Genomic DNA, 15412 nt, shown 5'->3' with positions numbered 1-15412 from the left:
ATAAATTGTGGAGATGAACAAGTAACAATGTTACACAGAAAATACATCTCATGCAATGGCACACAAAACAAGTAATGAACTTAAATTGTTCTTGGGACTAATCCAGTTAGAGCTCAATAAACTAAAGATCACATTATACAGGAGCACAGATGATCTGCTACAATTTTTTTCTAAAATTGCTGGCTAGAAAAGTCTTGATTGTCCCAGATTTTCTCCATTCTTTTCATGATGCACTGGCAGTAAAAAATATAAGTATATAAAATGTCTGAAAAATGTACCAGGCATATATTAAAAATCCAGGTAAAATAAATTTACATCATCCTGCAAGGCGCTGAGCCCCAATCCAGCAAAGCACTTACAAATGTGCTTAACTTTAACCAAGTGTATAGCTTTATGGACTTCAATGGGGCAACTCAGATGTTAAGGTTGAGCACATGGTTAAGAGTTTTGCTGGCTTGGAGACAGGGTGGTGGATGGAGTCTGAACTGACAATTAGGACTGCATCACGATTGCAATTTTTTTGATTGACAGACAAAACAAATACACAGTAATTTAACTGTGCTAAAATATAGTTCATGTTGACATATGTACTTTGTAGTCTTTCCATGATTTTTCCTAAGTTGAAATTCCGCCATTGATTTTCTACTTATGTTACATCATTACTGTAAATCTTTTCTTGAGTTAGCAAAACCCTCTGATTTAACAACCCTGCAGAACTTTCATATAACTCCTCTGGGTCCCCCTAATGTATCACAGAAATGTTGATGGGCATTTTTTTTAACCCATAAAGTATGAAAAAAGCCTGCCATAATAATTGTACTGTCAAGGAATAAATTGTAATTATCTGAATTTATTATCCAACGTAAAGTCTTGTCTTCCAGCCTGGGAAAAACAAAAATGTGCATATGCTGAATCTCAGATGTTAGTGTTTAACTATTGCTGCAATACCCAAACCTTAATAACATAAAAACCATTTCCTAGAATCCGACTCATTTTAAAATAATCTCTTTATGTACAATTGTTCTTTATACAAACATCAGTCCTGAACACTCAAGTTATACATTGCTGTTTTGTTGTAAAGTTTCTCACACATCCTAAAAATGTATGGCAGCAAATTGCAAAGTACAGAATGTTTGTCTGACCTTGGTTAACTTTGATCTAAAAAGTGCATTTATTCACAACCAGAACACCGTCTCACTTGCCAGGGAAAAGATGGCCACATTTATTAAATGGAAAGATGTGAATGTTCAGAAATATTCCAATAAAGAAAACAAGTGATTTTACTGAATTTAGGGCCTGATCCAGGCTCCATTAAAGTCAATGGACTTCAGAGATTGTTGAAACCTCTTATTAAGCCAGTCTAAAATTAAGAAACATCATAGTCCTCAATGGTGAAACTTCCATCCCACTGTGAGTAAAAGAAAAAAGTGCACTTGTTTGGACTCCAATCCTCCAACCTTTACTCATGTGAATGATTCCATTGGAAACACTTGGACTACTCGCATAAGAAGAGTTGTAGGATTAGATCCTGTGTCTGATCTGTTGGATCAATACAATAGCATGATAAATTCACAAATCTTTGAAGATGAAAAATCCGGTTTTGTTTTTCTTCCAAGGTAAAGTGCTATACTCCTTAGGTTTCAAAATGGTCACCGATAATTCCAAATAAATTTCAAACCATGTTATACCAGAGGCTAACATTGCATGCTCACTAAAATGTAACAAAAACAAGTTCACTTTCACAGTAGATTGTAACACAAGTAAGTCGTCCCCCATCCCCCCAGCTCTCCCAGGAGAAACGGAGCTATCAGATTCAACATTGGTTTTAAACAATATTTGTTGAAATAAAAGGCTCAGTGACAAAACTACAGTTGGACTTCTAAAAAAGTACTGAAAGTGACACTTTCTAATAAATATACAAAGTTAAAAACACGTAACAGTAAATATTGTGAGATGATAATGCTTCTTTCTAGAATTCCTCCCCCTCTCTTTCTCTCCTCTCCCCCTAATAGGGCCAAATCCTGATTCTATTGAAGATAACAGTAGTTTTACCAATTGTCTTCAGCGAGATCAAGATTTGATCCTTTAAGTCCATACACTAAATGGTGAAATATTATTGTCAAATCCACCAAGTCAGCTGTCAGACAGAAAATTACTCTCAACACACTATCAATCCCTTCTCATGCCCTATTGATACTTCCTCCTACCCTCCTTCTTTGCCAAGTATTTCCAGTATTCCTTGTATAGCAATTTATTAGACAAAACATGACCAGTTGCCAACCAACTTTGAAAATTAAAACAAGTCACATTTTGCCTTTTGATATCTCTAGAACCATGTACTTTTTAACCTTTCTGATATCACAGTGATTGAGATGTTGACAAACATGACTACTGATGCTGAGCATGGTCAACACATCACTGCAGGTGTAAACTATGGATTATTACATAACAAGTGTTCTACCTTGATAAGCAATGGGCCTTGTCCTAGGTGCCAAGTACCTACAATTGCCACTGATGTCATTTGGAGCTGTGGGTGCTCAGCACATTGTGGGATTGAGCCCAGTGATAGTTGTTGTATCAATAACATTACTTAACTACACTATGTAATGCTCGCCCTGATGAAGGAGATGTTTTGTATGCACAATATTGGAATATCTGCAAACTCAATAAGCATACACACACATTCTGTTCTTTTTGGCAGAAACATACGATCACTCCTTAGAAAAGGACCTCATATGAGGAACCTCTCCCTCCACTTTTCCCCACAAAACCCTCAGTGCCTCTGTAGCTTTTAGAATCAAAATGACCAGCTCAGCTTATCTGTGCTTTCTCATCAGGATAAACGGGAAGACTGGACACATTGTATCATCTTGCTCCAAAGTGATTTAAATCTCCTTATGTGAACTGTAGTCTTGAAGTTACCCATTTAAAGTTTTTAATAACCCAAAGCTCAAAGGATTTGGGAAGAATGGCTTTCTAGTGGTGGAGAGTAACATGTGACAAAATCCCCGATGAAACCACAATTCCAATGGATATAAAATAGATTTTTTTCTACACCTAAAACGGATAACAATACATATTAGTACATATTTAAAGGAATGCTTCATAAAGAGATATCCCAAAGCTATTTAGAAAGTTTAAACAATTTGTCCTAAATGTAATGCACACTTCCATAGAAAATACTATTCTAGCTCAGCTGGATTTCACAGATGACCCCAAATCCTATTATCTGTAAATGTTAGTCCATATAAATTTTACTAAGAGCTGACTGCAATTCATTCTGAGTCATACTAAAAAACCAAAGTGCTGCATGTCAGAAATGAAGGGTTATAGTCAAGAACACAGAAACCATTTAGTAGAAGAGAAGACATATCATTGTTCAACTATTCAGGATGTGCTCTGTGTAAAAGTCAGTTGACAGTGCTGATCAGTTTTCTCCACTTGCAACATTTCACAGTTCTCCAAGTCACTCTCTTGACTGATAGAATAAAATATAACCAGATTCTGAATTTTTTGATATATCAGAGGTCAGACCATAGAATTCTTCAATAGCTTGAGCATCTATTTTCTGCAAAAACAAACAGAGTTGTTTAAAATGTTTGCTAAGAAAAAAAATTAAGCTTGGATTAAATGAATATAAAAATGCGAAAACACATATGTAGTTATTTGCCTCAGGGTAATGATTAGCAACTTTTGTTAGTGATTCAAGAAGTGAATAGGCAGTTTAATAGTTTAGGAGCCAAATCCTGCTTGCTTCACTCATTGAAGTCAATGGGACTACTTCTCTGAGTAATCCAAGCAGGATTTGCCACAGGTAAATGGAGAGAATCTTTTCTCTGTTACATAATAGCAAACACAGGTAAGATGTGATTTAGTTTTCTAGAAATGTAATGGTAGAACGGTGCTAAAATAGCGATACTGCACTTAACTTTTGCCTTCCTCTAGGGGTCCTCTACTCCCCTCCTTTTATTTTCCTCATCACTGTGTCTTTGGGGACAGATTCTGCTACCCTTATATTTAAGAAGTACCATGCTCTCTCCTTCCGAACAACTGGTCTGATTCTGATCTCGCACCAGTTTTATCCTGCTATAACTGCAATGAATTTACTCCTGACTTACACTAGTGTGAGATCAGAATCAGCCCCTAGTCTTGGCAACATACTGCAGCGATTTTTAGTGTCTGCTTGAGACACTACTGCACTATGAGCAGAAGGCATCTGCACCAACTGTAGGCCAGATTCTGCTCTGATTTATAGACAATAGGTTGTGCTGAAAGGTGAACTTTCAGACTGGGGGGAGGTTACTAATGGAGTTGTGAGGCACCATCAACACAAAGGAGTATCTGAACATTGTACAGGAAGATCTGGATGACCTTGAAGATTGGAATAACAAAAGGGATAAAATTCAATAGTACAAAGAGCAAAGTCACACAATTAGGGCCTAATAATAAGAATTTCTGCTACAAGCCAGAGATTCATCAGTTGGAAGTGACAGAGGACGAGAGAGAACTGGGTGTGTAGGTCAATCACTGGATAACTATTAGCCACCAATGTGATGCAGCTGTGAAAAAAGTAAATATGATCCTAGGATGCATCAGGGGAGGCATTTCCAATAGAGATAAAGAAGTATTAATGCCATTGTACAAGGCACTGGTCAGACCTCATTTGGAATACTGTGCACAGGTCTGATAAGCCATGTTCAAGAAAGATTAATTCAAACTGGAACAGGTGCAGAGAAGGGCTATTAGGATGATCAGGGGACTGAAGGGCCTAGCTGATGAGAGGAGACTGAAAGAGCTTGGCTTGTTTATCTTTTCTTAAATTGGGGGAAAAGGGAAGAGGGAAATCAAGTCACTACCAAAAGCTGATGATCTCTGAATGGTAAGCCACACCAAATGGACATGGGAACTTACACACCAATAATCTTCTCATGATCATCAGCATACTGACCTCTACAATGTCATCATCAAACAAAAGCCAAAATCCGTGACTTTTCACAATGGTAATATAATGCCCACGATTAGGTCCACTAGAAAAAAAAGTAATTAAAAAAAATCAGATATAAATGGGCTGGTTTTGATAAGTCATATGTTAAATAGATATTATATTTCCACTGAAGTCCCTTGTAAGCCAGCTTGCAGTGTTAAGTAGACATGTGCATTCTTCTTTCTCTTATACTGGGTTATCTAAAATGGGTGGTCAACTGAAAACTGAATGCCTTCTCATTATTTGCATTATGGTAGTTTATAAATCTAACTTAAAAAGTAACTGACAATTAGTTGGTGACAGACATAAACGATGACATATTTTCAAAATTGCTCAATGGAATTTAAATAGGGAGAAAACAGGCTGATATTAAACATGGAAATGCAATTATATATCTTCTTCCGGATGGGGAGAACAATTGTTCATTCTTTTTGAGCTTTAAAAATTCTTCCAGTTTTTTCTATGCTTGACAATCCCTCATATCCAAGAACTCCTATTATAGCTACGATTCTTCATTCTAACCAATCATTACCAGTCCTTAAAATCAGCCAGCTGAAGCAATCACCAGTTAGTACAGAAAAAAAAAAAATACAACCACTGCCTCCTGCTAGGGGCTGAATACGCTGTCTCCACATACTTCCAGCCCAACGGAAGTAAGACACAGAGGGCCAGATTCTAATCTTCATCACACTGGTATATAAACAGAGTAACTCAGTTTAAATTACTTGGATTTACACCAGCTTACAAAAATCTGAGTGAGATATAGGTATTTCATATGGCAATGCAGAATAGTACTGCTATGAGTCTGGGCTGGCCTATAATTATATATTTTTTTTGTCCTAAGTATTTCATCATAATCCAATTTTAGGTAATCTAAAGTTGGTCTCAACTATGTAAACAACTTGGCACAGGCAGACCCTGGCTTTCATATGCTATCCCATTGACTTCAATGTGACTTTGCACAGTAGTAACGGTCTGTTTGTTCAAATTTGTTGCAAGATCAGGCCCAGAGTCAGCATTCTAGATATACATGTATTGGAAGATAGCTGAATTAGACAGCTTGATTGATCCTTTTCCATGTCTCATTTCTGTAGTCCTATGATACCAGTTTCAAGCAGAGGTGGTCAGGAAACGGAATTTGACATCCATGAAGAATTTGAGGTTTTCGGAAATTGTGTTGTCTTAAATTAGGGCGAAAAGTCAAAATGTTGAAATTTTTTTGCAGAATTGAAATTTTGTTAAATCTTGTTTTGGAAACAATGAAATGTTCCCAGGAACCTTTTTGGTGTTCCCCAAACAAGTTGCCTTCCTGGCTCCCGGGGAGCCCTGCCTCTACAGTAGTTTGTAAACTCCTCCCCAGGTGGGCGGGCTGGCTGAGGAGCCTGGGTAAAAAGCTCCAAAGACAAAAGAACCCAAAATGCATTTTTAAAATCTTACGATTTTTAAACCACTCTCAATAGATTTTGAAGCCTGACAGATGATTTTTGAGTGTTCCGAATTGGCAATACCACTGGTCTAATAACAGGTTAAATACACCTGAATGCACTTTACCTGCCACAGTGAACGACAACAGCCACCAAGTCATACATGCGATCCAAGTTGACAGCATCGCTGGATGTGTTGAAGAGACGCAGCTCCAGAGGAAACACCACACGGTAGGAGAGTTTGGTGTACCTGTGTAACTGCTCCATGTACTTGAATCTCTTGAGGTGCAATGCAAGGATCATTGGCAGCTTTTTTACTCTCATCCTGTGAAATCATTAATAAGGGTGTATATTAGGAAGTGCTGCTCAGGTCAGTGTCATTCTTTTCTTGCAATCCTAGGCCTGCACATTAGAAATGCACTTTGTAAACAGAGGTTTTCTATCAGCAGTAACTGGAGACCTAAGAGATGTATGAAGCAGCTGTCATGCCACCTCTAGGTTTCAAGGTCCATACGGAGGGTACGTGTGTGGGAGAGGGTTGTAGCCACCAGAGGCCAAGAAGCTGCAAACGGGTTCAGAAGGAGGTTCACTGCAGCGACAGGGGTATCACAGGCAGGAGACTGGGAAGGTTGTACAAACACAGAAGTTGGAGGACTGGACTGTAGTTTAATGTATCAGTAACGCACTGAGTGAAGCTACACTTCAGCAGTCATTTAAATTTCTACTAAAAATAGGTCTACGCTATGATTAAAAAAAACAACCCATGCCCCAGAGAGCCTCAGACCCTCCGCCCTTGTGGGAATCTCAGAGCCCAGGCTCCAGACCAAGCCCGAATGGCTACATTGCAATTTTATAGCCCCATGAGCCCAAGTCAGCTGACCCAGGGCAGCTGTGTCCATGCTGCAGGTCTTTTATCGCAGGGTAGATGTATCCTAAGAGCTCAGTTTACCTGAACAGGGATTGAACTGCACTATTCTTTACCCACCTTTTCTGTGCCTCTTGTTTACTGCAGCAAGTTTCACAGTAGTACTTCTGTTCACTACATAATGTTTCTGTGTTGCTGAAGTCTCTGTAAATAAATATAACTATCAGTTCTTAGGTTTCAGAGTAACAGCCGTGTTAGTCTGTATTTGCAAAAAGAAAAGGAGGACTTGTGGCACCTTAGAGACTAACCAATTTATTTGAGCATAAGCTTTCGTGAGCTACAGCTCACTTCATCGGATGCATACTGTGGAAAGTACAGAAGACGTTTTTATACACACAAACCATGAAAAAATGGGTGATTATCACTACAAAAGGTTTTCTCTCCCCCCACCCCACTCTCCTGCTGGTAATAGCTTATGTAAAGTGTGAGCATAAGCTTTCGTGAGCTACAGCTCACTTCATCGGATGCATACTGTGGAAAGTTCTTAACGTTTCTTGAAACTTCCTCCAATATCACACTTGGACTGATGAGCTGAAAAGCCAGTAAGACACAATGGGTGAAACACTGGTCCCACTGAAATCAATAGGAGTTTCATCCAATTTCTAAAACATGCTATTTACATCACAGCTTATACTTAGAAAGGCCCTGACCCAGCAAAGCACTTAAACCGTATTTAAATACCTGAGTAGTCCCATTGACTTCAGTGTGACTGCTGGTGCTTAAACTTGAGCATGTGTTAAAGTGCTTTGCTGGTGGAATGTTAAGAATTACTTTTCTTTGTGAGTACAAAGAGTTTTGTGCTGCTACTTGCTTCCTCTGGCAATTACTTCACCAAACGAGACTTTTCAACATTATTCAATTCAACATGCATGCTTCCATCCCATACATGTAACTCACACTGAAGTTCATGCCAGATGTGTGTGCATAAGGTACTCCTGAGGGAATTCCCTGCCAAAAAACATAAAAATTCTGTGCACAAATTTTATTTGTCAATAAATAAATGTGGAGGCTACAGCATGGCAATGGGGAGCAGAGGCCTCTGACTGTGCAAGGTGGGAGATCAACCTCTGCCTCTCCCCCCAACCCTGGGACATGGACAAGGACCCTGACACAGCACAAGGGCTGGGCCTGACCGAGGTGCACCATGTGTGGGCAGGCAGGATCTAAGTGGGGAGGGGCTTAGTCTGGAGGGGGGGGATCCAAGTGTGGGCTCAAAAAGGTACTGTGTGGGGCAATCTGGGTCTGAGCAGCTCAGTGGGGGGTCCGAGTGCGGGGGCATCTGGCTGCACAGGAGTTTGTTGTGGGGGTTCCAGCTGCAGCAGCAACTCTGCAAGGGGGTCCAGTGAAGGTGTCTCAGCAGGGCGAGGGGATGGGTGTGGGGGGATGGAGTTTGGCGGGGGGTGTCTGGGAGAGTGGGGCTTAGTGTGGTGGGGGTCCAGGTGTGGGGGGCTCATCGGGGTTGGGGGCTCAATGGATGGTGGTCTGGGGGTCCAGATGTAGGGGGGTGGGACTCAGTGGAGAGGTCTGGGTGCAGGAAGGTTCCAATGCAGGTGGTCGGTGCGGGGGTTGGGTGGATGGGGGAGCAACTCCCCATAGAGTGACCCCTCTCCCTGCGGAGGAGGAGAGATGGGGGCAGGAAGGGGGAGCGGAACTTCCTGCAGCCGGGGAGGTTTCTAGGGGTGGGTCTGACCCAGCCAGGCTGCTCCTTGCAGAGGAAGAGAAAGTCCTGTCCTCTGACACCTCCAGCCAATCTGGGACTAGCAGCTGAGCCTGGTGCATGGTAGGAGCCACCAGCCAGGGCATCCCCAGCCTCCGCTTGATTTACCTCTCTGCTGGCTGCTACGGGTGCCCAAAACAATGCACCTGCACTGCTGGGGAGGGATATGTGACCGCTCTTGCGGCTTTCCTTTGCTTCCCCATCAGAAAGTCATTTTTCTGTGGGGAAGCTAAGAAATCTGCAGGGGACATGAATTCTGTATGTGCACAGTGGTGCAGAATTCCCCCAGGATTAAAGAGCTCCAGGACTGGGTAAGGTATTCCCAACAGATGCAGCACTTAAGACACTCCTAATTCTCCCTTATGTGACTGAACCAAAAAAGACTTTGAATTCTCTTTGTGTGGTTTTTCATAGGGAGCAGAGGGGAATTTTTAGATACCTACACATGCACACCCCCCACTCCAAACTATTTCCGGATTAGCCCCATCTGGATAATTAAAAAAAAAAAACCTACAAGTTTCTCTGCAAGATTTATCCAACAGTCAGAGAAGTGCCTTCTAAAACAGAAAGTGTGTTGGTGTTATTTAGTCATGTAACCAATATAAATAAATCTTTTAATGGGATAAAAAAATTATAACAAAGAGATTGGAGTTGAAAGTTGGGATCAAATTGACTGAGTCAACTGGCCTTTATAACTTGGAATGGAAATAAAAATAACTGATTCATAATTCCTTTTGTTGTTAGATGAATTCCTCTCCTGCTCTTTGCCAGGTTATACTCAGGAGAGAGAGACTATGCTGGAGGCATGTATTTTTTTGGAGCACTTAAACACATAAAGACCTTTTCAGCTGACCAAAGACAGAAATAACTAGAAAAGTTTCATCTGCAGTGGTGAAGAAATACGTTTTATTGAAATACTGAATAATTTCTATTTACTTGTTCCTCTTTTCAACATTACAGTATCTACATCATGAAGATGCAGAAAAAGCAGTTATTGTTATAGAAAACAGGCAGTGAAATTTAGTAACATAATTTGAAGTTCCCTGCTGAAAAAGGCTGCCAGAGGCGTTTGTCCATTTTATCATGAGTGACACAGTATAATAAAAGCATCAAAGAGTCCTGTGGCACCTTATAGACTAACAGACGTTTTGGAGCATAAGCTTTCGTGGGTGAATACCCACTTTGTCGGATGCATGTGGGTAAATACCCACTTCGCCGGATGCATGTACATGCATCTGACGAAGTGGGTATTCACCCATGAAAGCTTATGCTCCAATACGTCTGTTAGTCTATAAGGTGCCACAGGACTCTTTGATGCTTTTACAGATCCAGACTAACACGGCTACCTCTCTGATACGTAACAGTATAATAATGCAGCTATGTAAGGCCCGTGTTCTAGCTTTACAAATGTTTAATTAAAATAGGGTTTCTCTTTCTTCCAAGGAGGGAGTTGTGGTCCTTCTAAAAGGCATCACAAAGGATAACAACTGTGGGTTCTCTGCCTTGTGTGTTTTGTAGGTAACTATCTGTAGCCACCTTCTCAAAGATTTGGAGTATTTTCATCCTATTGTATTCCTGCAATGGAGGATGGAAAGGCTACTTAAAAGCATGTGGCTGTTATACATACGCTGCTGGGGTTTTAGTTATGTCAGTACTGTAAACTACTGTATGCGTATGGGAGGTTGTCCAGCAGGGCTACTCAACTTTCTAACTTCTGTTCTAGCTGAAAGACATACGATACTGGCAAAGTGTAGAAGGAAAGGAATGGATTGAACAGATTCAAATCACAGCATTAGGAAGGCTCTCAGTTCCAGACTGTACCCTTTATTGAAGAACTATGTAGCCTGGAAGACGAGGGGTCCTTTTAAACAATATATTTCTTATGAGTTTAACAACCAAGAGGTTAGATAAAATATTAAGCTGTTTAGAATATCTAGTATAACTTATTCGTGCAATTTGTTTTTTACATATGGTTGATTGTGATACAATTTTTTATTTAAATCTCACAGGCAGGCACTCAGAAGTATAGTTTAGGGTACTTTCACATACAGGTGTTAGATAGTTTTCTAGAACAGCAGTTCCTGACAGGTTTTCCAGATTTTGGCTGCAAAAGTCAGTGCCACCTGCCTCCTATTTACAGTCTTTGTATACCCTTCTGTTTGGAGAATCCTAAGTGCTACTGGGAGTTTGAAAGCACACGGCTGAAGGAGAGATGATCAATGGTGGCACATTTGGGCCCCAACCAGTGACGATGGTCAGGAGCCTAAAGTATCGGTGACAAAAGACTGAAGTACCAATACCAATGTGATTACCAGTGGTCAAGAACACTGCTCTAAAAGAATAGAAAAAAAGATATCCTGTTTTCCAAGGCAAAGTCCTTTACGGTCACAAACTAGCTCCACTGGTGCAGACATATTACGTTGATGAGCATCAGGACAAAACCCTAAAATAAACTGGCCGGAAACTGAAAGGGAGAATTCTCCAAATCCCGAGTTTTGAAATGAAATGGTAGTTACTGAGCAAAGCAAAGCATAAGTAACATTCCAAAATGCAATAACAATCCCCCATCTCCAATACTCTGTGGAATGGTTCACTTGCATCTGATTCAGGAATCTGTTTATATCCTAGTTGCTGCTCTTTCGGAGTGTTTTTAGGTGTGGTATACTATGTAAGGAGGTCTCTCCGACACTTAGACTTCATTTGAAATGTATTTTTAAAACTTCTAAGTAACTTTAGACCCTGAAAGACTATTTTGGCCTTCTGATATTATTTAATTAAAATAACATTGTTTTGAACATAGATACCTATCTATCATAGTTGGTGCCAGGACTCATGATATTTTAAATCCATCCAGTGCAGTCAGTCCATGTAAACCTGGAAATGTTATTTTTTTTAAAAATCTTTCAGGAATAATGGTTAAAAAATTGTCGGTTTCTGGTGCACTGCAGCTTCCCTACACAATTGGAACTTGCAATAAAAGTCAAGATTCCTTTCCCTCTATAATTTTAGGATTACAAGCAGAGTAGCAGATTGCAATTTACAAAGCAGAAAATTAGATTTTTAAAACGCCTTGTTTCTAAGGTCTCTGGGACCAATTAAGCAAAGCATATGCTTAACTTTTAGTATGTTTAGGACATAAGTCCTAAAGCACTTGAGCATGGGCTTAAAGTTAAACACATACTTAAATCCCACAGAAGCAAACGGGTATTCAGCAGCAACTCTTCCAAGTGAACCGGATGATCAATTTTTTACCCCAATAGGGAACTGTATTCTCTCCCCCCCCCCCCCACAATGAATTTAAAGTAAATTTCTTATTAAAGGTTCCATTGCAGCATGAACATCCAAATTATTCCCTTTTCCTTTTGCTCAGCAAAAGCTCAGTTAACACTGAACAGTTTGTCTTGCATGTCATCACTCAGGGATATTCCTAGAACTTTTACTTTCAATCTTTACTGGTCTTAGAGAATCAGAAAACATGATTTAGGAGAGTGGTAGAAATGTTTCCCAAACAGATACATTTATGAATCTTCCATTCATTTACCTTAGACAGTGCGTAATAGATGTGTTCTGCTCCACGTCAACAGAGAGGTCAAGAAAATCCTCATCTTTGCTACTAACCTGTAGGAAAAAATACGTATGTAAAAGATAAACACATGTCTAAATGCACCTGCATCCCATACACAAATTTTCCACTTTAATCAATCACTACAAATACAAATTGTACAAAATAACTAATTTTAATATTTTCCAGACAGATTTCTGGCTTTGTATAAATAGATTCCCCATGTCGGTCAGCAAGTTCATTAATCCACCTTTCACACGATTTCAGTTCAGTTTCTGGCACTTATCCCAACTCACTGACCAGGACCAAGTGACCATCTATCTCTAGTCCTTAAAATGTCTTTTGGCATGGCTTTTCACCACCATATATTTGGAGCAGCCAAATTTTAGTTCATTTGTGGTTTTCAGATGCTCATGCAAGGAAAAATAACTGATGTAAATATAAAGAATAAGGGTATGTCTATACGACAAACCTAAGTTGACCTATATTAGTAATTACTGCAGTGGTGCATGTCTACGCTACCCTCCTTGCATAGGCTCCGGGGCTGGAGCACCCACAGGAAAAAAAAATTAGTGGGTGCTCTGCACCTACCGACAGCTAAGCTCCCTGCCCCACCCTGCCTCACCTCTTCCTCCGCCTCCTCCCCTGAGCACCCACTGGCGCCAGTAGAAGTCAGTGCCTATGCCACCTTGGGTCAGTGGTGTGCATGCTCACCAGGAGCGCTTTCACCAACCTAAGAGGCGCAGTGTCGGGGCGGAGAGGCCAGCCCCACAGGCTCCCACTAGGCTCCCCTCCCGCCCCCCCCATTCCCTGCACAGAGCATGGGGGAAGCCGCCTGGGACTTCTGGTGCCCTCCCCGCCCTTCCCCAGAGGGAGCTGAGGGAAGCCACCTGGGGCTTTCCTGCTGTGAAATTGACAAGGCAACCGATGTAAGGGGGGCAGCCGATGTAAGGGCAGACATTGTGTTGATTTCACTACACTGACATAAGCCTTATGCCTCTTGTGGCAGTGGAGTTATGATGTCGGTGTAGTAGGGCACTTACACTGGTGGCAGCAAGGCTGTAGTGTAGACACTGACATAATTAGGTCGAAATAAGCTGCCTTACGTGGACCTAACTGTGTAGTGTAGACCAGCCCTAAGTGTTTCACCTCTTTCCCCTTGAGATGCTCCTATAATTTATACACATTGTTCTGTGATGAATTTTAAAACAATATGAAATGACTTTAGCTGGTTTTAAATTTTTTAAGTGTACATTGTACCAGAGCTTACTTGCATCTTTTACATATAATATACTGCATTATATGCACACAGCTAAAGATCTACATAATTATATTCACCTCCTGTGGACAGGACTGAAATGAAAGTGCAGTGGTTGGTATAAATCAAGAATGGGCATGCATGGAGAAATATTGTGTTCACCAAAATGGATACCATGTAATTTTGTGTTCTTTCATCTTCAGGGACAATCACAGAGGTAAGCATAGCATGTTTGTACCAAATTTCTAGTTGCTATTTTTTTATCTTTAGTCTTGCAGCTAGATCTGGTTGGAAAAAATTCAATAGAATAGTTTTCCCTCAGAAAATGCAGTTCCATAGAAAGTGAAATGCTTTGCAAAATCATGCCTATTTCATCAAAATTTTATTTCAGACAAAAAAAGGGGAAGGGAGGGAGTTCTAATAATATTGAAATGTTCCATTTAATTTCAATATTTTTAATGAAAAATTTCAATTTTTCCTTTAAAACAACTTTGTTTTGAATTTTTTAAATTTTGCATTATACCATACAGTGACATTAAAATTGAAATGAAATGAATCCTGTAATTGCGCTAACATTTTTGATCAAGCTCAAACAATTTTTCCCCTGTCATTTTCTTTCATGCATAATTTTACATGTTCAGGTTTCACTCCAAGCCAAATGAAAACAAAAATTGAAATCTCACAATGCTCTGCAAAATGGAATTTCTGTTCTCTGCCCTGCTCTGCTCAGGTCCTTTATAGGCCACCTTAAAGAATTTCAGTCAATTACAGGATTCAAATTTGGGGCAATTGTTGGAGTGGGAGGTGTTTAGTGCCATGGTTTTAGTTTAGCCTATTTTAGAATTGCCAGCTGAGAAATCTGGATTGGGATCCAGACTTCTCCAAAATTCAGGAATGATCAGGTCTTAGGTTTTAATTGGGACCCATCACCAATCAACACAGAATATGCCTTAGAAGAGTCTTGAGAATGACAGACATGAATAAATCTTCCTAGGATCTAAGTTTATTGCAAATAAGAAAAAGACCCCCTGGCCTTTGATTCATCCCAGATCAGCAACCACAGAGGTTCTTCAGTATATAAATACATATCACATGTTTAAGATTTAAAATATGCTCTTTTCAACTGGTCTCCAATATTCATGTGTTAGCCTCTTATTTCATTATAAGTACAAGAGGTTTAGGCTGGTGGCTGAGGGAAAACGTCAAAATCCAGAAATGCAGCCATGTATTCGGCAGCTCTGAAAAACATTGAGTTTGAAGCAACATTGCCACATGAACTGATTTTGGGCATCTTCATGAAAATCAAATCCTGTTTATTTAAAAAAAAAAAAAAAGTAGTACACACTGATTGAATACTTTAAACTGTTAGTAATACCACGTGTGTCTGCATCTCATTAGAATAACTTGAGATGGGACTGAGAAGCAAAGTTCAAATCTAGATCTGGATCCAAACTTCTCCAAAGGTGGAGAGGGTTGGATCCTGTATTCTGCTGTGGATCCATATCAGAGATTTGGATCTGAGCTTGGATTCAGATCCCCAAA

At 40.1% G+C, this 15412-nt stretch overlaps 1 protein-coding gene across 3 annotated transcripts in view; it reads right to left on the bottom strand.

Annotated features, from left to right (window-relative positions):
• Positions 1-814: 814 nt before the first annotated feature.
• The window catches only part of USP46 (ubiquitin specific peptidase 46), a 33291-nt gene continuing 18693 nt past the window's right edge, over positions 815-15412 (bottom strand). For all 3 annotated transcript variants that reach the window (XM_048848323.2, XM_048848324.2, XM_048848326.2), the window contains 5 exons: positions 12592-12668; positions 7394-7477; positions 6536-6733; positions 4949-5027; positions 815-3568 (listed from right to left, as the gene is read on the bottom strand). In XM_048848323.2, the coding sequence (XP_048704280.1) occupies positions 3467-3568; positions 4949-5027; positions 6536-6733; positions 7394-7477; positions 12592-12668 (540 nt within the window). In that variant the 3' untranslated portion in view covers positions 815-3466. The remainder of the gene's footprint in view (positions 3569-4948; positions 5028-6535; positions 6734-7393; positions 7478-12591; positions 12669-15412) is intronic.

This window comes from Caretta caretta, chromosome 4 (assembly GCF_965140235.1).
Source record: "Caretta caretta isolate rCarCar2 chromosome 4, rCarCar1.hap1, whole genome shotgun sequence".
Taxonomy (NCBI): domain Eukaryota; kingdom Metazoa; phylum Chordata; order Testudines; family Cheloniidae; genus Caretta; species Caretta caretta.
The sequence above is the reverse complement of the archived record's forward strand: the minus strand, read 5'-3'. Positions and strand labels throughout refer to the sequence as shown.